At 43.8% G+C, this 15,237-nt stretch overlaps 1 protein-coding gene across 2 annotated transcripts in view; it reads left to right on the top strand.

Annotated features, from left to right (window-relative positions):
* The first annotated feature begins 7,136 nt into the window (after positions 1-7,136).
* narfl (nuclear prelamin A recognition factor-like) overlaps positions 7,137-15,237 on the top strand; it is a 31,460-nt gene continuing 23,359 nt past the window's right edge. Inside the window, exons 1-3 of one of the 2 annotated variants that reach the window (XM_038820080.1) lie at positions 7,137-7,280; positions 11,105-11,200; positions 11,956-12,099. In XM_038820080.1, coding sequence (XP_038676008.1) covers positions 7,206-7,280; positions 11,105-11,200; positions 11,956-12,099 — 315 coding nt within the window. In that variant the 5' untranslated portion in view covers positions 7,137-7,205. Of the gene's footprint in view, positions 7,281-10,007; positions 10,114-11,104; positions 11,201-11,955; positions 12,100-15,237 lie in introns of those variants that run through there. The other variant, XM_038820081.1, reaches the window with a different exon arrangement.

Genomic DNA, 15,237 nt, shown 5'->3' on the forward strand with positions numbered 1-15,237 from the left:
TCCGGAAGACAAGGATGACTTAAAGATCTAAGCCAAAGGCTCAGCCATCTCCTCCCTAGCTTCCCAGAGAATCCTAGGATAAATCCCATCCGGCCCAGGGGACTTATCTATTTTCACACTTTCCAGAATCGCTAACACCTCCTCATTATGTACCTCAAGCCCTTCTAGTCTAGTAGCCTGTATCTCAGTATTCTCCTCGACAACATTGTCTTTATCCTGTGTGAATACTGATGAAAAATACTCATTTTGCACCTCTCCTATCTCCTCGCACTCCATGCACAACTTCCCACTACTGTCCTTGACTGGCCCTACTCTTACCCTAGTCATTCTTTTATTCCTGACATATCTATAGAAAGCTTTAGGGTTATCCTTGATCCTACCTGCCAAAGACTTCTCACGTCCCCTCCTGGCTCTTCTTAGCTCTCTCTTTAGATCCTTCCTAGCTAACTTGTAACTCTCAAGCACCCTAACTGTACCATCACGTCTCATCATTACATAAGCCTCCTCTTCTTCTTAACAAGTGTTTCAACTGCTTTAGTAACCCATGGTTCCCTTGCTCGACTACTTCCTCCCTGCCTGACAGGTACATACTTATCAAGGACACGCAGTAGCTGTTCCTTGAACATGCTCCACATTTCCATTGTGTCCATCCCCTGCAGTTTTCCTCTCCAGCCGATGCATCCTAAGTCTTGCCTCATCGCATCATAGTTGGAGGGCATCCCCACAGAAAAGGCCTATTAGTGCTGCAATCTACTCCACCCACACAGCCTCAGGCCATTCAGAATTCCTTTTCGAGTTATAAATGGACACTAACTCCAGTGGTGCTAGATGGTGGTTCTCGACGACTGTGTCAAAACAAGCTTCAACGCTCCTTCCCTGAACATCTGTGTCCCTGATACTTACCTAGAATCTCACGATGTGGAGGTAAAGCTTCCTCTACTATTTTCCAGCCTCCCCCAGTAATGTTGTGATGGGTGACCCTACCCTCCTGCCTGAGCCCATCATTACTGAAGTGCCCATGTCACGTGTACCTCTACCCTCATTATCTGGAGGTTGTAAATAAGGCCACCTACCCGTGTGCACCTCCCCAGGAAACCAGAAAAGCTTCACAACCCTTCACACTCACCCTGCCCCCCCCCCCCCCCCCCCCCCCCACAACCCGCTGCGCATCAAATACAGGCTGCCTCCCATCGCAATCACCTGCCATCTGCTGCTCAGTGCAGAGAGAAACACGGCCATGGACAGGGACTGTGAGACTTCCCTGCATTATTCCTACTGAGCACACAGCCCTTGCCCCTCCATTGACCTTCCAATGATTACTCCTTCAGCATGTCTGCTTCACCCCATGTCAGATTGCTGACAGTGAGGTTCACTAAGGTGAGGTGTCTCTGCTCTGTGATTGCAAGCTGCAGACCAGGGACTTTGACTTTCGTGTCATTGTTCATTTCCCTGATGACTGAAGATTGCACTGTGCCCCTTCCCAGTGTTCCCTGCCCCAATCTGATGAGTTTGCATGCAGGCCTTCCCTCTTATGGTACATTCAACCACCAATCCCCACCTAAAGTTTTCCTTTCGAGAGTTGGTGTCCATTTCCTCCCATTCATAAATGTGGCTTCCCTGAAACTCGCTTGTTGTTAGCATTTTACTTACCCTTGTTGGGCTCCAGATCCCCACCCCTTGGACTGCCCTCTGCCTCCCATCATTCCTCCTCCTCCTCTGCTATCCTGCAAAGCTTTCCTGCCCCTCTGCCTTCCGTCATGACCCCTTCCCTCCATCCCCTTACATAGCCTTCATTCGCCATTGCCCTCCTTAACACCAAACTCTTTCCCCAATTGAATGCTGCTTTCTGACTGCTGAGCCCTGTCTGGGTACCACTGCACAGTGCTGTCATTTTGGACAATGGTGGCTCCCATTGGGAGCAAGCTACGCACCCGCCACAATGCTGGTCGATCTGAAAGCAGTGTCCTAGTGACCATGAAGCAAACGCCAGGAGAAGAGCATCCCTCCAGCCCCATCTGTGTGGCGTTCCACTAATATCACAATGAGATCGGCGCAGCGCTGTGTAAGGTAAACTACTTCATTGCACTTGCCTCCAGTCTCGAGCAAATGAGATCCGACCTGTACATACCACCCTTTTTCAAATGGGATTCAGACCAATGTGACTTCCCGCAGGTATGGCACAAGTTTGGAAAGCAATATATATAACTCCAGCAAGCAGCTAATTTAATAAGCATTCATGTTCAGCCATGTCCCACAGTACAACACTGGACACTAATATGAACATTCAATAAAGAGTGAACAAAAAGACAACAACATTGTTTCCTCCACAATAAAGGAAATATCCCAGACTCCTGTAACCATAAATGCATGTGAGCGATGAGGTGTGCACATTTATATCTCTGGTTAAAGTAGTCTCAACAATTAACAAAGATACACACATGAATAAAGTGAAGCCAACATAGTGTGAAATACTTACAAGTGGAATTTAAATTTGATAAACAACGTTCCACCTTTGTGCTTTCAATAATTCTGATGTTGGGCTGGAAAGTTGTGGCCTTGATATAGAAGCCACCTGGCTGACAAGGAAGCTCTTTCACAGCCTCTACCTGCTGCATTGAGAGCTGAGGGTGGATATCACCGCTGGAATCCCCCACTGTGGAATCACACATTTCCCATGCACACCATCAGCATTTCACATTTTAATTGTTATCTTCTGGGAAATGGGAGAAAGTGAGAGACAAGAGGTGGTGCACACATTAGGTTACACATTCAGGAACAGCAGGCCATTGACACCCACCCCCGCTAGTTCAAGCAGACAAAAGGAAAATGTCCTGATTTTAACTTACTGCACTCATTGGATCCAGACTGCAAAGCTGCCGCTTATCAATTTGAGGTGAAGATGCTCTTGGCCCAAGGAGTAGAGGAGTGTGTGAAAGGAGAGTGCTTCTTTTGGACCCCATGAGTAAATGTCAGGCCTGTCCCAACCCAGGATGCCTCAGACCTTGTTCTCCATATGTCAGAGTTTATTCCCATTGGGCCCTGTGAGGCTACTGGCTGAGGGATTGATGATTACAGATATTTTAGCATCCTAATGGGTAACATACTCCATTGCATTTGCATGAGTTTCATGTTGGTAAATCTTTATTAATATTGGTAAGATTTATTACCAGTCATAAGGTTTAATCACAGTAATACGCTATCAGCTAATTAGTAGGGAAATGGCAAAACAGCTCCAACCTCGAGAGTGCACATCCTGTCTTATGTGGGAACTCCAGGATGTTTCCCATGTCTTCAATAACCATTTGTGCAGGAAGCATCATCAGTTGCATCACCTTGAGCTGTGGGCTGTGGAACTTGAGCAGCAGCCATGAGGAGGAGAGTTACGTGGATAGCACACTTATAGATGTGGATATCCGGAAATTTAAGAGTATGATGGGACAGAGCAGTTGGGCGACCACCAAAGAGTCAAAAAGGAACAGGGAGGTAGAGCACCTCCCATGAGTGCAACCCTCTCTCCACCCAATATTTAATTCTGAATAATGATTAGTATGATAAATGAGATCGGGGAGGGACAGGGACAGATTCAATTATGGGAATATGATGTTTTGGCAATAATTGTGGCCAGACTCAAAGAAAGGCGGGACTGGGTGTTAAACATTCCTGGATACAAGGTGCCAGGAAAGATAGGAAAGGGGAAAACTGAGGAGGGGGCACCAGTATTGATTAAGGAGAGCGTTGTAGTGCTGGAGAAAGAGGATGTCTCAAAGAGATCAAGGACGGAATCTATTTGGCTAGTGGTCAAGAACAAAAGGGGTGCAATTACATTGCTTGGTGTGAGTTATAGACCACCAACTAGCGGGAAGGACATAGGGGAATTAATCTGCAAAGAAATTATGGGTGCAAAAATTATGGAGTAGTTATAATAGTGATTTTAATTGAGTTCCTCGATTGCGTTCAGGAGAATTTTCTACACCAGTATGTTTTCAGTCCAATGAGAGACAAGGCAGTGCTGATTACCAGGAATGAGATGGGCCAAGTGGATCTAGTGTCGGGAAAGGAATACTTAGGAAGCAGTGATCATTGTATCATATGTTTTAAGCTGACTATGGAAAAGGACAAAGAACAGTCCAGAGTAAGGAAGATTAACTGGGGAAAACCAACTTCAGCGGGTTAAGAACGAATAAACTGGGGTTCAAATGTTGGCAGGAAAATGGTAGACGATCTTTAAAGAGCAGATAGTTTGGGCACAGTCAAGATATATTCCCTCAAAAGGGAAAGGTGGGGCAAACAAATCCAAAGCTCCCTGGATGACAAAGGAGATAAAAATTAAGACAAAGATAAAAAAATATGCTTATCACGGGTGTCAGGTAGAAAATACAATGAAAATCAAGTTACATACAGAAGGTTCAGAGGAGGGATGAAGAAGCAAACAAGAGAAGCAAAGAAGGAGTATGAAGAGACTAGCAGCTAGCACAAGAAGGAATCCCAAAGTATTTTACAGGCATAAAAATAGTAAAAGGGTGGAAAGAGGAGTAGGGCTGATTAGGGACCAAAAATGTGATTTACACATAGCTGAGGTACTTAATGAATAATTTGAAATTTCTTGAGGAAGATAGTACCCAGACCATGGTAAAAGAGGAGGTAATTCCGGCACCAGATGGGTTTAAAATTGAAAAGGATGAGGTATTGGGTAGGTTATCTGTACATACAGTTGATAAGGCACTGAAATTGTTTGCGATGCATCCAAGGATACGGAGGGAAGAGAGAGTGGAAATTGCAGAGGCATTGGCCATCAGTTTTTAGTCTTCTTTGGACTCAGGGGTGGTACCAGAGAGCTGGAGAATTGCTAACATTACACCCTTGTTCAAGTAAATGGTTATAAAGATTACCCTGCAACTACAGGCCCCAGTGCTAGGGAAACTTCCAGAAGCAATAATTCAGGTCAAAATTGATAGTCGCATGGACTAATTAAGGAAAACTAGCATGGATTTCTTAAGGGAAAATCAAGTTTACCTAATTTGCCAGAGTGTTTTTGAAGAGTTAACAGAGAGGGTTGATGAGGGCAATGCTGTTGGTGTGGTGTACATGGATTTCCAAAAGACATTTGATATGGTGCCACACAACAGAGAAGTGAGCAATGTTATAGATTATGGAATAAAAGGGACAGTGGTATCATGGATACAAAATTGGCTGAGTGACTGGAAACAGAGATTATTGATTAATAATGCTTTTTGTACAGGAGGAAGATTTGTAATGGAGCTCCCCAGGGGTCAGTATTGGGATCCTTGTTTATGCTGATATGTGTTAATGACCTAGACCTTGGTGGACAGGGCACAATTTCAAAGTTTTCAGGTGATACAATTGCTTGGAAGCACTGTAAACACAGGAGAATAGTGTAGAACTTCAAGACATAGACATGTTGGTGGGTGGGCAGACAGGTGGCAGATGGAGTTCAATGCAGAGAAATATAAATTGAAAATGAAATGAAAAATGAAAATCGCTTATTGTTACGAGTAGGGTTCAATTAAGTTACTGTGAAAAGCCCCTAGTCGCCACATTCCGGCGCCTGTCCGGGGAGGCTGGTACGGGAATCAAACCGTGCTGCTGGCCTGCTTGGTCTGCTTTAAAAGCCAGCGATTTAGCCTGGTGAGCTAAACCAGCCCCTATTGAAAATTGATTAATTATGTAAGAAAGAGCATGGAGAAACAATATAAATCAAAAGGTAAAATTCTGAGGCGGGTGCAGGAGCAGAGATGGACCTGGGTGTATATATGTATAAGTCATTGATAGTGACAGGACAGTTGAGAGAGCAGTTAATAAAAGCATGCAATATCCTGAGTTTTATTAATAAGGACAGAGAGTACAAGGAGGTCACTAGTTCAACCTCAGCTGGAGTATTGCATCCAGTTGTGGGAACTGCGCTTTAGGAAGGATGTAAAGAGAATGTGCAAATGATTCCTGAGAATGGTTCCAGGGATGATGAACTTCAGTTATAAAGATAGGATGGAAAAGTTAGGATTGGTTTGTTTGGCGTAAAGAAGGTTGAGAGATTTGACAGAGTCATCCAAAATCATGAGGTGTTTGAAGATAGGAAGAAACTGTTCCCACTCATGGAAGGATCAAGAAGAAGAGGGCATAGATTTAAAATAATTAGTAAAAGAAACAAGAGTGAAAGGAGTAGAAAATTGTTTATGTAATGAGTGATTAGAGTTTAGAATGGACTACCTGAGGGTGTGGTGGAGGCAGTTTAAATGGCTGCCTTCTGCACAGAACAATTCTATGACTGTCCATGTTATCAAGCTACAGTTCAGCATTCCCACTGACTGTAGCAAGTCCATATACTGACTGAACCCTATCCATTCAGCTGCCCCTGTGGACTAGACTTCTAAAGCAGTGGAAACAAAGACACTGGAATTATTTGATAAATCAGAAGTTCTGCAATGGAGAGATTTTAGAATCCTATTGGATGTGGCACGGTAGTTAGCACTGCTGCCTCAGTGCCAGAGACCCAAGTTCCATTCTGGCCTTGGGTGACTGCCTGCATGGTGTTTGCACTCTCACCACCGCCCCCCCCCCCCCCCCCCCCCCACAAATCATCTGTTTGGGTTTCCTCCGCCTGCTCCAGTTTTCTCCCACAGTCCAAAGCTGTGCTGGTTAGGAGGATTAGTCATGCTAAATTGCCCCTTACTGTCCACAGATGTGGAGGAGTGGGCCTAGGTAGGTGCTCTTTTGGAGGGTTGGTGCAGACTTGATGGGCCGAATGGCCTCTTTCTGCACTGTAGGGATTCTATGATGGAAATTTGCTAATCTCTGCTTTGGGAATTAACAAGTGGTAAGCAATTACACTGTTTGTCAGAATGTGCTTATTCCTGCAGTAACCATTCTGCTGCACATCAAGGGTTACAAAATAAATTAAAAAAAATTATGAAAATTTTAGCAGTGGTAATTGCACTTTTTCACAGCTTTAATTGGAAATAAATTCGCTTTATGAAAAAAAAGTGTTAACAGTTCACAAACCCATGTTTAAATGTGTCAACGGGGTGCTTTATTACTTTCTGGAGTGAGACAGCATTAAAACAGAACGGATGAATCAGCAGAATGAGGGCAGAGTGGCCTGGAGAAGGAGTTGACCTCACTTGCCTCACTGCCGCAGATGCAGTCTCAGCGCACACTTTACGGCAGCGAGTGTACGGCGCTGTCGGGCGATGGTTAAAATGGTGTCGCAGTTCAGCGGGGTGCTGCAGCTGACGGATTTGGATGATTTTATTACCCCGTCCCAGGTAAGGAAGCGGTTCTAATGGGGACCGACCGGCCTGGGTTAGAGCCCTGGACCACTCGCTGCTTTAGTCCTGTTAATAGATTTATTCAATTAACTTCCAGCAGAGTCGAGGCGAAAAACTGGAGTCAAACGAGAGGGAGTGAGAGGGGGAGGAAGTGAGAGAGAGGGGAGACAGGGCAGACGGGGCAGGAGAGGAGGATGTCTGGGTCTTTCAGAGTAAATGGGTAATGATGGGCTGAGTGGCCAGGAGGAAGTGAGAGAGAGAGCGAGAGAGAGGGGAGACAGGGGAGACAGGGCAGGAGAGGAGGATGTCTGGGTCTTTCAGAGTAAATGGGTAATGATGGGCTGAGTGGCCAGGAGGAAGTGAGAGAGAGAGAGGGGAGACAGGGCAGGAGAGGAGAATGTCTGGGTCTTTCAGAGTAAATGGGTAATGATGGGCTGAGTGGCCAGGAGGAAGTGAGAGAGAGAGAGGGGAGACAGGGCAGGAGAGGAGAATGTCTGGGTCTTTCAGAGTAAATGGGTAATGATGGGCTGAGTGGCCAGACCAGTTCCTGGCTTATGTTGGAAGGTGCTATAATACCCAGTGTTGTCACGATTGCATGGGTTTGAAGCTCTTGGGTCCAGGAGCAGTTGTGCTGAGGACCACACCATCCAGAAGGGGAGAGCTAACAGAGACAACTCTGGAATCTGTGAAACAGTTCACTCTTTTAAAAACAAAACAACTTAACTTGCACCTAATGAGATTTTCGGCGCAAGATGCAAAAGGGCCCACCAGGAAAATGCTATTAATAGTGTTAAAGTTTCTGCTTAAATCAAACATTTTCAAAATGAAAGTAGCTGTAAATATTATTTGGACTGGCACCTGCTCCAGATTGTGTATTTTCACAATCGGGTACTGAAAACAGAATTCTACGTAGAAGAAACAGTGCAGAAGGAGGCCATTCGGCCCATCGAGTCTGCACTGACCCATTTAAGCCCTATCCCTGAAACCCAATAACCCCTCCTAACCTTTTTTGGTCATTAAGGGCAATTTATCATGGCCAATCCACCTAACCTGCATGTCTTTGGACTTGTGGGAGGAAACCGGAGGAAACCCAAGCAGACACTGGGAGAGCGTGCAGACTCTGCACAGACAGTGGCCGAACCTGGGACCCTGGCGCTGTGAAGCCACAGTGCTAATCACTTTTGCTACTGTGCTGCCACAAATATTTACTTCTGTTTGGTTGTAAGAAGTGCACTCATTAGCATGTTTCTTTCGTACACAGAGTTTTCTTTATAAAGATTAATTGTCTTCTAGCCTTGACCTCCATGGAAAAAAGTAAACCATGTTACAGCAAGTGTAGATTCTTTACTGATACTTAGAAATTCATTAAAGGGAGAACATCACCTGGTTTTCCCATTTCCATTCTCTTAAACTTACAAATAGTTAAAAGAAACACTAGGATGCTAATGCCAGCAACCATGCACAGGAAAATATGACATTCTTTCAGAAATGTGTGCACACAAGTTTTGAAATCTCGTCATATATATATACTATCAAATCTCTTGACCTGGAGACAGTGTGAATGTGTTGAATCTTTCCTGCCACAATGGATTGGCCATGATAAATTGCCCTTAGTGTCCAAAATTGCCCTTAGTGTTGGGTGGGGTTACTGGGTTATGGGGATAGGGTGGAGGTGTTGACCTTGGGTAGGGTGCTCTTTCCAAGAGCTGGTGCAGATTCGATGGGCTGAATGGCCTCCTTCTGCACTGTAAATTCTATGATAAGGAAGGTGGATGTCTTATGTGTACAAATGATCAAACCATCCTTTATGCATGCACCATTAAGTACAGTATGTTTAAGACAATGTCATGGAAGCTGTTCAACTTTAATGTAACTGATGCTGTAAAAATGTACTCAGATCTAAAGAATTGTGTAGGTCTCCATTTAGCAGTGTTTTAGTGAAACCTTTACCAGGTTTCAGGTTAGAATCTTTTTTTGTATAATTGGTCCTCTGACAGAGGTATAAATTCACAACTCCCTGAGTTTCCCTGTCTCCTACCACCTTGTTATCTTACCTGAAACACTCCATTGCCTTCCTCATGCACTCAGGGCTTCTTATTGTTAAATTTCTTTCCACACTGTAGCAAATGATACCGTGACGTGATCTACAATAGAGAGTTTTATCTTCCTGACTGCATTATTATAATAATAATCTTAGTGTCACAAGTAGGCTTACATTGACACTGCAATAAAGTTACTGTGAAAATCCCCCAGTCACCATACTCCGGCACCTGTTTGGGTACACTGAGGGAGAATTCCAAATGTCCAATTTATGTGGACACCCAGGTTAAATTTCAGCCGTGCAATCACTCCTGGATAACCATAATTCCTTGATCTTTTTCATTATCGTATTTCTCGTTAGTATACTCTTTGCCAGGAACTCAAATAAATTCGGTGGTTAATTTATATTTGTTTTCCCACATTCCCTGCCTGAACTTTGCCTTGTTATGCCACTGATATGTGCTTGTTGCCTTTATTTAACCGAAGGAATTGTGCATTCCTTTTTGTTTTGTACTGAAATCCAAAGTAAGGGAAGTTGGCTCACGTCCCTGCAGCGTTTATACGCAGTGCTACGAGCCACACCCCCGAGCTGATTAATACCATACTCCAGTTAGCCACGCCTTCACAAACTGGGTTGCAGGACAGAAAGTAACACCCAAGAAAAAGCTGAGAGCAGCTGAAGGGGGGGTGAGGACATTGTATTATTAAGTTCACCTACTTCATAGAAGGATCTTTCCGACATATTTATTTTGCCATGAAGCTGGAAAAATGTGCAAACTGCCTCAGACAGGTAAGAATGAGTCATTGTGTACCTCATGGAGGAATGTTGTTTTGTTAGTGGAAGTAATCGTACAGTATTAAATAATGGGGAGAAGTTTGATTTTCAGCTATCTTGAATGTATCTTCATTCTTTGAGGTAACATTGATCTGTCAATATCGTGCATGTTTGTGGTTCTCAAATGTAGATGTAAAGTGACGGGACAGTATTTCGACTAACTACATTGCAGAGTGTTATTTTTCTTTCTATAAGAAAATTAGCACATTAGCTGGGGATTCCCTTGGAAAGAATGCCCTGCGATAGTGTTTTCCTATGGGTCAGTGGGACCATTCACTCATTGTGAAGGAGCCTCGCTGCTGTTTCAGAAACGGAGTGTTTTATACATGAACGTTTTGCGCTGCCTATCAAAATACAGAAAATACGGTGCTGTAAAATGGTCCCACATTCAAGTTTCTATGTTTCTATTGCATGTGCCTTCTCTGTATGTGCTAATTAATTTATTATAATATGCAAGTCTGTTATAAAGAAGTTGTTTTTGTGTGTCTGGTGAGATGGGTTCTGCCTAGTGTGCTCCACAATAAACGCTGCCGGCACTTTCTTAATCTTTCCAAAATTGCAGGGTTATTGATTCCCGAGTTCTTGTCGTGACTTTCTGTTCAGTTTAGCAATCTGTTCATGTTGAATTTCATACCCAACTTTCCTCGGTTATCAATTCACACCAAACTTTGCTGCCAGTGTTAAAAGAAATTGCTTGTAGCTTCGGTCAAGGCATATACCCTGCAGGGGGCAGTTTTGCTGTCCGGCCTCTCCTGTTGCTACCAAAAGGATCACAATGCGTGTGTTACCAAACATCTCTGAACTAGTCTGAGGGCAGAGCCTGCCCCATTTGAAATCAGAATTCAAAGTTATGGGGATTTTCCAGGAGCTTCATTGTAGTGTTAATGTAAGCCTCATTGTGACACTATTAAAGATTATTATTATTATTATTACTTTGTTTTTACAGGAATGTGTGAAGCCAGTGAAAGTGGAAAAGAAGCCAGGGAAAAGCTCTGGTATAATCCGAATTGAAGCCGATGGTAGTTACACTCAGCTGAATCAGGTAAAACCAACAAGTTGCTATGTTCAGCAATAGTTGTGTGGAGCTAATGTCGACGCACAGAAAACTTTCTAATTCTTTACTGTTTCTTGTGCAGCTATTGTAGTTGAAATCAGGTTAATGTAGGAAGAGCGATATCACCTAAAACAAGCTCTGAACAATTAATGTGGGCAATTATTTAAAAAAAAATGTTTTCTTAAAGCTGAAATGGTTTTCTTTATTTAAAACGAATGGACCTATAGAGCATCTTATATTTCTACTCGGGGGAATATGCTTGGGAGGAAGTTTCTAACTGTCTACTCTAGGGGCAGCAGGGTAGCATGGTGGTTAGCATAAATGCTTCACAGCTCCAGGGTCCCAGGTTCGATTCCCGGCTGGGTCACTGTCTGTGTGGAGTCTGCACGTCCTCCCCCTGTGTGCGTGGGTTTCCTCCGGGTGCTCCGGTTTCCTCCCACAGTCCAAAGATGTGCGGGTTAGGTAGATTGGCCATGCTAAATTGCCCGTAGTGTCCTAATAAAAGTAAAGTTAAGGGGGGGGTTGTTGGGTTACGGCTATAGGGTGGATACGTGGGTTTGAGTAGGGTGATCATGGCTCGGCACAACATTGATGGCCGAAGGGCCTGTTCTGTGCTGTACTGTTCTATGTTCCATATGTTCTATTCTGATTCGGGTGATCCCTTGTTAAATGCAGTACAAGATGGGAAGAAAGTGTTGATTTTGCATATTTGTTCTGTTACCTCGCTGTGTTTTCGTTTTCAGGATGGAGGTGTCAAGAAACTTGAAAAAGCAAAAATAACCTTGAATGACTGCTTGGCCTGCAGTGGCTGCATCACATCAGCAGAAAGTGTATTGATCACACAACAAAGCCACAAAGAATTGTACAAAGTTCTGAACCAAAACAAAGTAAGACAACAGCTTTCTTGTAGCAGGTGTGCAGAATATTTCAGTGCGGGGCTTTGTTGTAATTGTCAAAGTGTACACAAGACATAGATGCTTCATTTTCGATGATTAGTTTGGGGTCATGTGAAGGGAGTTTAATGTCTTTTGTTTTATAAAGATGTAGAGAGGGCAATAAACCAAGTTTTGAATTAATATAAAGGGAATTCAGAAAGATGGATATGTAGAGGATAGATTTTGCAAAGCTCGGATAAGAGAAGCAGAGAACCTTATGAACTGAGAAAGCCACAGGCTAGGTATAATTGAAGTGGTAATTTTTCCAGGCCTAGTCATTTAACTGAACCACCTTTGTAGTGCAGTACATAGAAACTTAATTTCTGATTTAGCAGGAAGGAGAGTGATACGAGTGTGGTGCAGGATTTTAATGGGTTGAGGTCAGATTGGATAGTGCTGTAAGATCAGGGTGGCACACTATGTTTAGTGATAATTTCTTCCTATGTTTCAATGTTGTGCCTGATGTAACCACTCCGATATTGCAGTCTGAATGCTGATGCTTTAAGTGGTCCATGAAAGTGTTTCACAAATGCAGAGGGTAAAACTTCTAGTTTCTTCTGCACTCTGTTTTCTGTTGACTAGTTGAGGATTGTACTGAACTGTTTCAGAAAGGGTTCAAAAGATGTGACAATTCAGTCCCAAAGTTCAAACTTAAATAAAGCTTAATGAACATTGTGTTTTGTTCAACATACACTCATCACAGTCTCTCATACAAACCTGTATGCTCTCTTTTTATCGGAAGAGCTTCTTGGGTTTCTGAGGGTCATAGATGTTGAACATAGAACATACAGTGCAGAAGGAGGCTATTCGGCCCATCGAGTCTGCACCAACCCACCCAAACCCTCACTTCCACGCTATCCCAATAACCCCTCCTAACCTTTTTCGACACGAAGGGCAATATATCATGGCCAATCCACCTAACCTGCACGTCTTTGGACTGTGGGAGGAAACCAGAGCACCTGGAGGAAACACACGCAGACACGGGAAGAACATGTAGACTGCACAGACAGTGACCCAGAGGGGAATCGAACCTGGGACCCTGGTGCTGTAAAGCCACAGTGCTATCCACTTGTGCTATGGTGCTGCCCCGCACAGTAGCACAAGTGAGAAACTGAATAAAATATTACTGTATATCACTTAAGTCACGACCTATTGACTGACAAATATTGGAACATTGACTTTTACACCTGTAAAATTACCTGTCTCTGTCCTCGCCTCAGCTGAATTGCTACTGAAATCTTCATCCAAGACTTGGTAACTGCTGGTCTCTACTATTTGAATACCCTGCTGGCTGACCTCTTCACCCATCATGCTTGTACTTGCTGATCTGCATGGGCCCCAAGTCCAGCAAAGCCCTGGTTTTTAAACTTCTGTCTTTGTTTTCAAGTCCCTCCAAGGTCCAGCTCCACCGCCACCCTATCGAGAATCTCCCCAATGCTATAAACATCGGAGATTTTGGGGCTAACAGTGGTTAGCACTGCTGCCTCGCAGCGCTAGGGACCCGGGTTTGATTACAGTCTTGGCTAATTGTCTGTGTGGAGTTTGCATGTTCTCCATGTGTCTGCGTTTCCTCCGGGGTCTCTGGTTTCCTCCCACAGTCCATAGATGTGCAGGTTAGGTGTGTTGGCCATGATCAATATGCGGTGAGAGAGCAGGGATTGGGCCGCAGTGGGGTGCTCTTTCGGAGAGCTGGTGCAAACTCAATTGGCTGAATGGCCTCCTGCACTATAGGAATTCTGTGAATCTGCCGCATTCAATTGTGGCATCTTACACGTCACAGACTTTTTTCCTGCACTGCTATTAAGCTCTGAAATTCATGGCCTAAACTTATTGTCCTCCTTTCATACACTCTTAAAGCTTAACTCTTTGACTAAGATTTTAGTGACTTGTCCTACTGTCTGCATGTGTGGCTCAGTGTTAAATGTTGCCCTCTTGCATATGAAGCACTTTGGGATGTTTTACTCTCTTAAATGCCATTTGTTGTGAAATTGGTTTCCACCAGTATCGCAAAACTGACTCCTATCGACCTGGAAGTCTGTTTTACACTGCACATTGAAATCAATTAAATGAGACATGAGCATGTTGTAAATCAGACTGTTAAATTGCTATGAACTTGTTTTGCATTGATAGCAAAAACTAGTTTCATTCCCCATTATTGTTTGTTTTTCTGCCAATTTACTCCCACTTTGTTCAATTATGTTTCTGTGGGGCAAATAGTCTGTGGCACTGTTCCCAACATATTGTCCAGCTATGAGCCTTTCCAATGGATTTCTTTTCGAGGTTGTTCAAATTTATACCAAAAGGGAACCTAAAATTCTTCTCTAGGTATATAAATAGTATAATGGACCAAAAAGGAGACTGGCTGAGGTACCAAATGAGTAAATGGCGTATGTCTTTGCCTAGGACGAAGATTCTGCCAAAGGAGGTAGTTCAGATACTGGATGGGCTAAAAATGATTAAAGTGGAGATATTGGGTGGTCTTGATAAAGTGGAGGTTTGTTCAGTGCCATTTGCAACTCAGATATTGAAGCAGTCCATTTCAAAATGCAGCAGGCCTTGGATAACATCCAGGCTTGGGATGGCAAACAACATCCATGCCACACAAGTGCCAGGACATGACCATTGGCAGAAAGAGAGAATCTAGCCATTCAATGGCATTGCCAATACCGAATCCCCCACCACCAACATCCTAGCAGTTACCATTGAACAGAAACTCAATTGGACGAGCCATGTAAATCTCGTGTTCACAAGAGAAAGTCCGAAGCTAGGAATCCTGTGGCAATTAACTCATCACCTGCCTCCCAAAGCCTGCCCACCATCTACAAGGCACAAGTCAAGAGTATCATTAATACTCTCCACTTGCCTAGATGATTGCAGCTCCAACAGCACCCCGGAAGCTTTACATCATCCAGAACAGAGCCCACTTGATTGGCACCCCATTCACAAACATTCACTCTCTCCACCACCAATGGACAGTTATGCACCATCTACAAGAAGTCCTGCAGAAACTTGACAATCACCTTCCAAATCCATCTAGGACTAGGGCAGCAACACATGGGATCATCACCATGCGGAAGCTGCCCTCCAAGG

The sequence above is a fragment of the Scyliorhinus canicula genome, chromosome 15, assembly GCF_902713615.1.
Source record: "Scyliorhinus canicula chromosome 15, sScyCan1.1, whole genome shotgun sequence".
Taxonomy (NCBI): Eukaryota; Metazoa; Chordata; class Chondrichthyes; order Carcharhiniformes; family Scyliorhinidae; genus Scyliorhinus; species Scyliorhinus canicula.